This window comes from Salmo trutta, chromosome 38 (assembly GCF_901001165.1).
Source record: "Salmo trutta chromosome 38, fSalTru1.1, whole genome shotgun sequence".
Taxonomy (NCBI): domain Eukaryota; kingdom Metazoa; phylum Chordata; class Actinopteri; order Salmoniformes; family Salmonidae; genus Salmo; species Salmo trutta.
Window position 1 is genome coordinate 29459713 of NC_042994.1, and position 12603 is coordinate 29472315.

The 12603-nt window shown below is 45.6% G+C and overlaps 1 protein-coding gene across 1 annotated transcript; it reads left to right on the plus strand.

The window, feature by feature from the left end:
- Positions 1-3: 3 nt before the first annotated feature.
- On the plus strand, positions 4-12594 carry LOC115178910 (RNA exonuclease 5). Its single transcript, XM_029740338.1, has 18 exons — positions 4-106; positions 556-910; positions 1100-1226; positions 1409-1526; positions 1665-1772; positions 1968-2056; positions 2388-2503; positions 2593-2731; positions 3518-3612; positions 3850-3952; positions 4233-4327; positions 4678-4786; positions 5083-5196; positions 7240-7377; positions 9820-9915; positions 10233-10821; positions 11118-11409; positions 11883-12594. The coding sequence occupies exons 2-18, from the start codon at positions 672-674 to the stop codon at positions 11971-11973; spliced, it is 2658 nt and encodes an 885-aa protein (XP_029596198.1). The 5' UTR covers positions 4-106; positions 556-671; the 3' UTR covers positions 11974-12594.
- The last annotated feature ends 9 nt before the right edge of the window (positions 12595-12603 follow it).

The window sequence follows — 12603 nt, forward strand, 5'->3', positions numbered from 1 at the left end:
GGAAAAACAATCGAGCAGGAAGTGATGATCGATCAGCAGCATGGAAACCTTGAAAGGTGTGAGGCGAAGCCGGAACACTTTACAAAACAGGTTGACCCACTACGAGGTATTGATCTTTATTTGCACTAGTCACACTGTAACTTATTAGTAGACTATGGACATAAATAAGTATTTACTTATTGTTTGCGTATGTATGATTGTTGTGGTTTTGTAAATAAAGAAGTCATGATCACTTCTCGTCGACCGAGTCGAGATGCAGTAGTGTTGAGTTCGATCACCAGTAAAAAAACAGACAAGTCAACGACATAAGGAAGACTTATTAAATCAATTATGAAAGAAAATGTAGTGGAATTTTGTCACCGTTGGGACTGTTGCTAGGATATGATCGCTAGCTAGATGTATCTTCTGAAAACTCCATTGGGTGATACAGGGTTTGTTCCTTAAAAGCAGGATTAATAAATTAGCCAGCTCAACTAACTGTCCTATTCTTAAATAACTTAATATTTTCGAGAAAGAGTTAAACCTAGGATGATATAATTGACTTTCTTCACTCAGATCCATGTCCAGTTTGAGTCACAACAACTAGCCAACCAACACAGCTGCTGACGTTCATGAGAATTTGATCTCGGAGCTACAACTTTCCTCCATCCAACCTGGGACTCCCCGTAAGCATGGATCCACAAGTCTGTCTCGAGAGAAAGGGGGAACCTTCCCCAACACCAGAGAGCAGTAAACAAGTGAAAGAGACAGAACTTAACGGAGTTCCAGAGTCTGAGCACCGTTCCGGTTCCCGACCCCCACGGCTCTCTCTGCCGTTTGACCGTCTCCAGGAACCGGTCACGTTGAAAGATCTGACGGAACTGCTTCAGTTTGCTGCTCTGGGGAATACCGGTGGGCTGAAACAACCCAGGTATGTTAGCTAGCTAGCTACAACAAAACACCTCAAATATTATCTTAGATCAGAGTCTAGACTCTCGAGGCAACAACACTACTCCATAGAGATGGACGTCACATCACGACAGGAACTGAACCAAACAATAACATGATAGATATGTGGATTGATAAGTGATAACATGTTATTGTCATGTACCGGTTTCAGTTGGTGTCGCCTCCACCACCAGAGGAAGGTATCCGGGGTGAGCGTGATCCTTCTAGAAGGACTGAGCCAGGCCCACTTCTACAGACACTACCTGCACTTCAAACACCTCCGCACCAAGTACACCTCTGTAAGTCAAGGACCAAATGGCACCCTATTCCCTACATAGTGCACTACTTTTGACCAGAACCGTAGGGGTCGTAAATTAGTGCACTCTATAGGGAACAGGGTGACATCTGGGACACAGACTGTGTTAGTCATATTGCATAAGATTCCACCATGACATTTTTTTTTTTTACCCTCTGACCTCAGAGACACAGTTATACTCCATCGCCTGGCAACGTGATTTCTGGAATTTTCAGCAGTGAAGTTGTCAACAATAGTCCTGCTGATGCGCTAGGAGACCAGAAGAGTGCTCAGCCAGAGGGAGGTATGTATGGGTAGCCCTGTCTGCAACTTCAAAATCAGCCACCCTCGGTGCAAGGGGGGATTTCCTCTTGGTCTAATTGTTAGGATATTGATTTCTGGAGTGTGTTTTGTACCTGTGTGTGTGTGTGTGTGTGAGTAGGTATGCGGTTGCACCCAGTGATCAGGAAGTTTGGTCTGGAGACCAGAGGGCTGACTGGATACCTCCTCACCCAGGAGGATATGATCAAGAAACACTTCCCTGTCCGCGGTGAGACACACACACTGGACACTCACTGGACACTCACACACACACACTGGACACTCACACACTGGACACTCACACACTGGACACTCACACACTGGACACTCACACTGGACACTCACACACTGGACACTCACACACACAGTGGACACACACAGGTCCCTCTCTCTCTCTGATGTCTCTCTGTGCTGTGTTTTCCAGGTATGCCTGGCAGTGAGGGCTTTGTGTGTACAGACAGTGATGACTGTGTGACTGACAGTAGTCCTCTCTATGGGCTGGACTGTGAGATGGTGAGGACATGACTGCATCCCAAATGGCACCATGTTCTGGCCCCATAGGGCTCTGGTTAAAAGTAGTGTACTATATAGGGAATAGGGTGCCATAGGGCTCTGGTTAAAAGTAGTGTACTGAATAGGGCTCTGGTTAAAAGTAGTGTACTATATAGGGAGTAGGGTGCCATTTGTGACATCCCATATTCATGTCATTCATAGATTTTATTAACAGTAGATGAAACCTTCTGTTCTGTAGTTATTGCTCGGTGTCTAACGTGTGTGTGTGTGTGGTGTGGTGTATGTCTGTGTTGTGTATGTGTGTGTGTGTGTGTGTTGTGTGTGTGTGTAGTGTCTGACAGAATGGGGCAACGAGCTGACGCGTATTTCTCTAGTAGACAGCAGAGGGAGCTGTGTTCTGGACGAGCTGGTCAAACCTCCCAACCGCATCCTCAACTACCTTACACAGTAAGCTGAGTGTGTGTGTGTGTGTTTACGTGTGTATGTGCGTGTTTGCTTTTCAATATCTGTACGTAACCTCTCCTCTCCCCTGATAGGTTCTCTGGTATCACCCGTGCAATGCTGCAGCCAATCACCACCACCCTAAGAGAAGTCCAATCAAAGCTCAAGAAAGTGTTGCCCCGGGACGCGGTCCTGGTTGGCCACTCCCTTGACAACGACCTCATGGCCCTGAACGTGAGTCGCCATGGTTTACCAATGTAGCCATGACGATAGTGGTTGCAATGGCAGCTAGCAGCAATGCCCGAGGCCTGTTCAGGAGAATATAACATTACAGAACGTTCAGATAGAAATGTATGTTGTAGAACAGATATGACTGTCAGGTGGAATAGGAATCATGTCAGAGCTATTCATTTCTATCTGGAATACACACATAGGTCATATTCACTAGGAACTAAACGGGCCAAAACGGGGAGGGACCTACCTGAATTTGTCAAATAAGAAACCCTTGTTTTGTGTTTTCCATTGAAAAGCATTTTGCTACTGTGAGCGCTAATGAATTCGACCTGGTCTCGTCTCAGCTGACCCCTGATCTCAAAACCCCTGATCTGTGACCTGTTGTCTCGTCTCAGCTGACCCCTGACCTCAAACCCCTGATCTGTGACCTGTTGTCTCGTCTCAGCTGACCCCTGACCTCAAACCCCTGATCTGTGACCTGTTGTCTCGTCTCAGCTGACCCCTGACCTCAAACCCCTGATCTGTGACCTGTTGTCTCGTCTCAGCTGACCCCTGACCTCAAACCCCTGATCTGTGACCTGTTGTCTCGTCTCAGCTGACCCCTGACCTCAAACCCCTGATCTGTGACCTGTTGTCTCGTCTCAGCTGACCCCTGACCTCAAACCCCTGATCTGTGACCTGTTGTCTCGTCTCAGCTGACCTCAAACCCCTGATCTGTGACCTGTTGTCTCGTCTCAGAAGACCCCTGACCTCTAAGCCCTGACTTGTTGTGTTGTCTCCTCCCAGCTGATCCACCCCCATGTGATTGACACCTCCCTGCTGTACAGGAGAGAGTTTGGACAGAGGTTTAAACTCAAGGTGCTGGCTGAGACCGTGCTCAAGTGAGTTCATTTTCACAACACACACACTGTCAACTGACCGCTGCGCTCCATGATAGGTAGGAACTGCAGCATGTTTGTGTTTCTGCTCTGGGGTGAATTTTTCCCTAGGTACAGATCTAGGATCAGCTTCCCCCTCCCCCAATCCTAACATTAACCATTAGTGGGGGAAATGCTAAACTGACCCAAGATCAGTGTCTAGGGGCAACTTCATCCAACTCTTATGTTTGTGACCCACAGGAAGCAGATCCAGACAGAGGAGAGGAAGGGTCATGACCCCACAGAAGACGCCCAGGCTGCCCTGGAACTGGCCCAGTACTTCATACACACTGGACCACGACAGGTACACGACACACACACACTGGACCACGACAGGTACACGACACACACACACTGGACCACGACAGGTACACGACACACACACACACTGGACCACGACAGGTACACGACACACACACACTGGACCACGACAGGTACACGACACACACACACTGGACCACGACAGGTACACGACACACACACACACTGGACCACGACAGGTACACGACACACACACACTGGACCACGACAGGTACACACACAGACTCCCAGGCTGTGTAACCAGACTATGTGTTCTGTATCAGGTAGTGGAGCTGTATTGTGAAGAGCTGTGGGGTGGGAGTCCTACCATGTACCAGCCTCCTGTCAACAGAGCAACATCTACACACAACAACAACAGGTACGACCAACAAACCCTTCCCCTCTTGTCCATATGTGGTTCCTCTTGTATTAGCCTGGAGGCGAAAGAAACACACCTGTTTAGGAGAGGTGCTGGCTAGCAGAGTAGAACACCTGTTTAGGAGAGGTGCTGGCTAGCAGAGTAGAACACCTGTTTAGGAGAGGTGCTGGCTAGCAGAGTAGAACACCTGTTTAGGAGAGGTGCTGGCTAGCAGAGTAGAACACCTGGAAAAGGGAGATGAAGACAGCTTGTCTGTGGAAATGGTTAATAAATGATTGCATCTGAGCTCCTAGAGTGTGGCTCTCCTTTTCCTCTTGTAGTAACAACACTACTATAGCTCTCTCTCTCAGGTTTGCCCAGGCCCTGAAGAGTTCTGGCCAATCAGCCGTGGTTATAGGGAAGCGTGCTGACATCACCCTGGATCTATCCAATCAGCAGTGGCACAGCTCAGACAGAGAGGTGAGACGTGTGATGGGTCAGGGGGTTCCATGGGGCTCAGTTGGTAGAGCATGGCTCTTGCAATGCCAGGGTTGTGGGTTCAATTCCCACTGGGGACCAGTATGAAAAGTACCCTCCACCCTACCTCCTAACCCTTCTACCTTCCTACCTTCCACCCTACCTCCAACCCTCCACCCTACCTCCTAACCCTCCAAACCTACCCTCTCCTACCTCCTAAACCCTCCTAACCCTCCCTCCTAAACCCCACCCTACCTCCTAAACCCTCCACCCTAACTATCCCTCATTCTCTCCTCCAGGTCCTGTCTTCCTTTAAAAGACGACTAGAGTCTCACTCGTTCAGCGTTGTCCAGTTGTCTTCCTTCTCTGACCATCTGATGTCTATGATCTCTACTGACCAACACTACCACACGGTATGAATCTGTCTACCTCTCTGGCTATCATATCACTACTAGAGGTCGACCGATTAATCGGAATGGCCGATTAATTGGGGCCGATTTCAAGTTTTCATAACAATCTGTAATCTGCATTTTGGGACTCCGATTATGGCCGATTACATTGCACTCCACGAGGAGACTGCTTGGCAGGCTGACTACCTGTTATGCGAGAGCAGCAAGGAGCCAAGGTAAGGTGCTAGCTAGCATTAAACTTATCTTATAAAAAACAATCAATCTTAACATAATCACTAGTTAACTACACATGGTTGATGATATTACTAGTTTATCTAGCTTGTCCTGCGTTGCATATAATCGATGTGGTGCCTGTTAATTTATCATTGAATCACAGCCTACTTCGCCAAATGGGTGATTTAACAAGCGCATTCGCGAAAAAAGCACTGTCGTTGCACCAATGTGTAGCTAACCATAAACATCAACGCCTTTCTTAAAAATCAATACACAACTATATATTTTTAAACCTGCATATTTATTTAATATTGCTTGTTAACATGAATTTCTTTTAACTAGGGAAAGTGTGTCACCTCTGCAACAGAGTCAGGGTATATGCAGCAGTTTGGGCCGCCTGGCTCGTTGCGAACTGTTTGAAGACCATTTCTTCCTAACAAAGACAGCCAACTTCGCAAAACAGGGGATGATTTAACAAAAGCGCATTTGTGAAAAAAGCACAATCGTTGCACGAATATACCTAACCATAAACATCAATGCCTTTCTTAAAATCAATACACAGAAGTATATTTTTTGAAACCTGCATATTTAGTTAAAAGAAATTCATGTTAGCAGGCAATATTAAACTAGGGAAATTGTCACTTCTCTTGCGTTCATTGCATGCAGAGTCAGGGTATATGCAACAGTTTGGGCCACCTGGCTCGTTGCGAACTAATTTGCCAGAATTTTACATAATTATGACATAACATTGAAGGTTGTACAATGTAACAGGAATATTTAGACTTAGGGTTGCCACCTGTTCGATAAAATACGGAACGGTTCCATATTTCACTGACAGGAAAAACGTTTTGTTTTCGAGATGATAGTTTCCGGATTTGACCATATTAATGACCTAAGGCTCGTATTTGTGTGTTACTATATTATAATTAAGTCTATGATTTGATAGAGCATTCTGACTGAGTGGTGGTAGGCGGCAGCAGGCTCGTAAGCATTCATTCAAATAGCACTTTACTGCGTTTGCCAGCAGCTCTTCGCAATGCTTCAAGCATTGGGCTGTTTATGACTTCAAGCCTATCAACTCCCGAGATTATGCTGGCAATACTAAAGTACCTATTAGAACATCCAATAGTCAAGGTATATGAAATACAAATGGTATAGAGAGAAATAGTCCTATAATAACTACAACCTAAAACTTCTTATCTGGGAATATTGAAGACTCATGTTCAAAGGAACCACCAGCTTATATATGTTCTCATGTTCTGAGCAAGGAACTTAAACGTTAGCTTTTTTACATGGCACATATTGCACTTTTACTTTCTTCTCCAACACTTTGCTTTGGCATTTAAACCAAATTGAACATGTTTCATTATTTATTTGAGACTAAATTGATTTTGATGTATTATATTCAGTTAAAATAAGTGTTCATTTCATTCAGTATTGTTGTAATTGTCATTATTACAACAAAAAGAAAAAAACAATAATCGGTATCGGCGTTGAAAAATCATAATCGGTCGACCTCTAATCACTACCACATGGTATGAATCTTTCTACCTCTCTGTCTACCATGTGTATCACTACTACATGGTATGAATCTGTCAACCTCTCTGTCTACCATGTGTATCACTACCACATGGTATGAATCTGTCTGCCTCTCTGGCTATCATATGATTTTATATTCCAATAGGGGGGGGCCTACTGTATACTGAACTAGTCCCGTGAGCTGTAATGACTTTATATTCCAATAGGGGGCGGTAACTGTCTACATGTTGATTTCATATCTGTCTAAATGAACTTTGTATGTGTGTGTGGTGCGTGTCATGTCGTGTGTTCCAGATGTCTCAGCGTCTGAGAGAGATGTGTGCGGTGTTTGCAGGGCCGTTGCCTAGCGACTACACAGAGAGGGATGTGAGGAGGCTGTTCAGGAGCTGTGGAAACGTACAGGCTGTCAGGCTGCTGAATGCTACTCAGAGGGTACGTGACCAAATATAAGAAGCCATAAAGCGTCTCACAGTGGTGCTGATCTAGGATCAGGTCCCCCTTGTCCATTCATTACCACAGTAGAGCTGATCCAGGATCAGGTCCCCCTTGTCCATTCATTACCACAGTAGTGCTGATCCAGGATCAGGTCCCCCTTGTCCATTCATTACCACAGTAAAGCTGATCCAGGATCAGGTCCCCCTTGTCCATTCATTACCACAGTAGAGCTGATCCAGGATCAGGTCCCCCTTGTCCATTCATTACAACCTAAAAGGCAAAGCTGATCCTAGATCAGCACTCCTTCTCAGAGGGTCTTTATGAGTACTGGCCCAGGGATCTCCAATGGGTACAGGCTTTTGTTCCATCCAAATCACATGTTATTTGTCACATGCTTTGTAAACAACAGGTGTAGACTAATAGTGAAATGCTTACTTATAGGTTATTTTCCAACAGCGCAGAGTTAACAATAAACATGTTATATGATCCTAGATTAGACTAGGTTTGGTTTTACAGGAGTATTTATGGTCCTGCGCCCAGATATCTAAGTGATTACTTTCCTCGTGTTTGGGATGCACACAATCACAGCACCAGATCACGTGTTGCTGATGTGTGCTTATACAGGTTCAGGAGTAATGCTGGGAAAGGTACTTTCTTGTATACTGGAGCCTCAGAATGGAATGAGTTGCCTCTGCCTATAAAAACAACGTCCTCTCTGGGCAGCTTTAAAAAGAAAGTAAAAATATGTTTGTCTTCTGTGCCCATATGAACAACCCCTATGATGTAACTGGAATGATGAGATAATGTTCTTCTCTGTTTCTGTTGTATTATTTCTCTGCCATACTGTTGGATCTTATCTAGCCATCTTGTCTCAAGAGGACCACAATGGAAATAAGTCCCAGACTTTGTGTTATCCTCGATGATTTTATTCATGTATGGCTTAAGTTGTGTGTGCTTGTTTTTGTTTTGTTTTAAATGGTCAAATTAACTAAACATATAGAAAGTGACAGAAGGAATAAATACTCAGTGAAAAACGAATATTATAAAACTGGGTGGTCCGAGCCCTGAATGCTGATTGGCTGTAAACCGTGGTATATCAAACCGTATGACAAAACATTTAGTTTTACCCTTCTAATTACATTGGCAACCAGTTTATAATAACAATAAGGCACCTCGGGGGTGTGGTGTATATGGCCAATATACCACGGCTAAGGACTGTATCTAAGAACAGCCTTAGCCGTGGTATATTGGCCATATACACCACAACCCCTCGGGCCTTATTGCTTAAACATAACATGGCTATATATAGGGAGTATGAGTAGCGAGTGGATGTGCAGGGGTATGAGGTAATGGAGGTAGATATGTACATATAGTAGTGGTAAGGTAACTAGGCAACAGGACAGATAAGACAGTAGCAGCAGCATATGTGGTGAGTATGAAAAGTGTGTGTGGCATCAGCATGCATGTTGTGTGTGTCTGGGCGTATGTAGTGTGTGCTGGGGTGTAGGTGTGTGTGTCTGGCCATATGTAGTGTGTGCTGGGGTGTGGGTGTGTAAGAGTGAGTGTGTGTCTGGGTGTATGTAGTGTGTGCTGGGGTGTGGGTGTGTGTATGAGAGTGTGTGTCTGGGTGTATGTAGTGTGTGCTGGGGTGTGTGAGAGTGTGTCTGGGCGTATGTAGTGTGTGCTGGGGTGTGGGCGTATGTAGTGTGTGCTGGGGTGTGTGTATGAGTGTGTGTCTGGGCGTATGTAGTGTGTGCTGGGGTAAGATCAGCTACAGAGAGCGTGATCACACAGTTGTCCGGAACAGCTGGTGCGCTCATGCATGGTTCAGTGTTGCTTGCCTCAGTGGGCATAGAAGCAAATTTAGCTTGTCTGGTAAGCTTGCGTCGCTGGGCAGCTCGTGGCTGGGTTTGGCTTTGTAATCTGTGATAGTTTGCAAGCCCTGTCACTTCCCTCGAGCATCAGAGCCGGCGTAGAGGATTCGATCTTAGTCCTGTATTGATACTTTGCCTGTTTGATGGCTTGTCGGATGTCGTAGCGGCATTTCTTATAAGCCTTCAGATTAATGTCCCGCTCCTTGAAAGCGGCAGCTCTAGCCTTCAGCTCAATGCAGATGTTGCCTAGAATCCATGGCTTCTGGTTGGGGTACGTACTTATGGTCACTGTGGCGATGATGTCGTCGATGCACTTAGTAACGAAGCCATTGACTGATGTGCTAAACGCCAATGTTAATGGATGAATCCCGGAACATATTCCAGTCTGTGTTAGTGAAACAATAGATTAGCATTCGCGTCATCGGACCAGCACGAACACCTGATTCCACTAATCAAAGTCTTGATGAGGTCCAGAGTTGGTGACCAGTAATCAAGACTACTTTCCTATGAGTATATGTGCCTCATAAATGTGAGTTTGACCTTTGACCCTGTGATGACTCGGCAGGTGCATGCAGAGGTAGAGTTTGAGCTGCTGGAGGGAGCTGTGCTGGCTGTAGAGATGCTCAACGGAACACTGCTACACACCCGACACATCCTCAAGGTCTGGATCTGTCCCTCTCTCGTTTTCTGTTTATCAACCTTTCTGAAGCGGTCTGTGTTTCTCTCTCCTAACCCCCTCTCTCTATGCATCTCTGGTTTTTCCTGCCTCTCTCAATCTCTATCGCTTTCTGCCCTGCCTCTCTTTCACACTTTGTCTGTCTCCCCACTCTCTTTCTCCCACTCTGACCTTTTTTCATATACTCGTTCTAATTTCTCCCTCTGACCTTTGCTTCCAGTAATTAACCCCTTTGGTCTTGTTGCTCATGCTCTTTCTAAATGTAAATCTAATGTGTGTTATATCTCTCTCCTACCCGTCAGGTCCAGAGACCTTTAAAGGAGTCCATGCTGGATCTGGACGTCTTCCTGAGTTGCCTGCAAGATGACCCGCTAAATGCTAACGTCATCTACGCCGCAGGGCTAAAGGCTAATGCTAAAACAGCACAGCTTGCAGCCAAAGTCAATGGGACTGGGCTAAATGCTAACGCAGCAACTGAAGTCAATGAGACTGGGCTAAATGCTAACATAGCAGCACTCCCAGCTAAGGTCAATAGAGCTAGGCTACACGCTAAAGCGAACCATTCAGGGCTCTTAGAGAAAGTCAATGGAACTTTTCTAAATGCTAAAGCTAAGCTAGCTGAAGTGAATGGACCTGGGCTACATGCTAAAGCTAAATTTGCTAAGCTAGCAGAGCTCTCAGCTGAAGTCAATAGCACTCTGCTCAAAGCGAAAACTATGCTAGCAGAGATAGCAGCCGAAGCCAATGTTGGAGCGAGGCTACATGCCAAGACTGCCGGACTCTGTGAAGAGGACCTCTGCAGGGCCTTTGGAAAGTACGGAACGGTTCAGGGCGTAATTCTACCTGCAAAGCACTCTGGAAAACAGAAACGTATGAGACATGCTTTCTTAAGTGAGTCAATGCTTCACATGTACCAACACTTTTCTTTTTTTTTTAAACATTTTAGTAATTTAGCAGACGCTCTTATCCGGAGCAACTTACCCTTGTTGGCTCAGGGATTCGAACCAGCAACCTTTTAGGTCACTGGCCCAATACTCTAACCGCTAGGCTACCTGCTGCCCATCATCAATGACCTGGGTTTAATTTTAGCTGTTGAATTTTTGTTGTTCGAAATATGTATGATTTTAAAATGCAATTTTTTTGTTAATCATCATATTAAAATGTGAACACGGTGTATATTTTTCCAGAGTATGATAGTCCTGACACTGTGGACGCGGTCCTCAGCTCACCTGTGGAACTCTGGGACAGGAAGGTGAGCACTCTCAGAGCCCTGACTCCGCCCCACCTGCGCTCCTGGATTACTATGATGACGACGACTGGGTCTGACAGAGAGACACCGGACGAATCGTCACAGGAAACTGGAAGAGAGGAACAGGAAGTGGCGTGTGTGATGAGGAAGTTGGACCGGCGCGTGGGGAAGCTGTTCAGATCTCTACCTGACAACACCCTCAGCATCGTACTGCTGCCTGGTCACAACAGGTGAGAAAAGACACCGGCCCAATCCCAAATCATCACCTATGCACTTGTGGAGATCTGAAAGGATTTAATTGGTATGAGCAATATGTTGATATCACCTAGCCTATCAGGAGTTCAATGTGGAGCTATTACCAGATTTCTTACACCTGTCAACTCATCTCAGATCTCCACAAGTGCTTAGGGGTTGATTTGAGATCGGGCCAAAGTCATATTAGGACACCAGAGGTGTATCCATTAGTGCACAGCATAGCAAAACCAAAAAAACGAGTGTCTCCTTTTGGACGATGTTTAGTTATGGTTGTCCCTCCCTGTTTTGTCCCTTTGCTTCCAATGGGTTCCTAGTGAATACAACCCCTGGTGAGGAAAGGGTTTTTACAGGATGGGCTGTTTTCTATAGAGAGAGGGAACTCAGGGAGCTGTTGTTTCCTATATTAGAGAGGGGTGGATTCTAATACGCTGTCTGTTTGCTTTTTCAGTTCCCATGGCGATGGTCTGTGTTTCCTGGAGGTCAAACAGGGGTCAGCAGCACTCAGTGACCATGCCCACAACCTGATGCTACCTGCATAGGGTTGCAAAAATCCGGTACCTTCCCAAGATTCCCAGAAATCCTGGTTGGAGGATTCTGTATTTAGTTATTCCCTCCTGATTTCATGAATCTCCCAAATGGGAAAGTTAACAGATTTTGGCAACACTTCGCCTGCGATACCGTGTTTTACCATCTTTGTGTGCAGTAGCCCAGGAGTGCTGCAACTTGTCTAACATAGAGAGCTATAGGCTACGAGAATATTAAGTTATTTTTAAATAAAAAGATGTCTACTTACGAGTGCTCAATATGTTTCATTGAGTACAGGCTGGACAGGGTTTTGTACACAGGCAACGAATTGAAGGTAAAACAGGATATGTCTGAAATGACACCCTATTCCCTATGTAGTGTGCACTATGGGCACCCTATTCCCTATGTAGTGTGCACTATGGGCACCCTATTCCCTATGTAGTGGGCCCTATTCCCTATGTAGTGTGCACTATGGGCACGCCATGGGTCCTGTCAAAACCCTCTACAGGGATTATTAGGGTGCCATTTTGGACATAAACTCAGTGTGTTTGACCTGTATTACTGCTTCTGATCTGAATCACATGATGCCTTGTGTTGTCTTTATCATGTCCACCTAATAAACAGGTGATTGTTGTTAACATGGT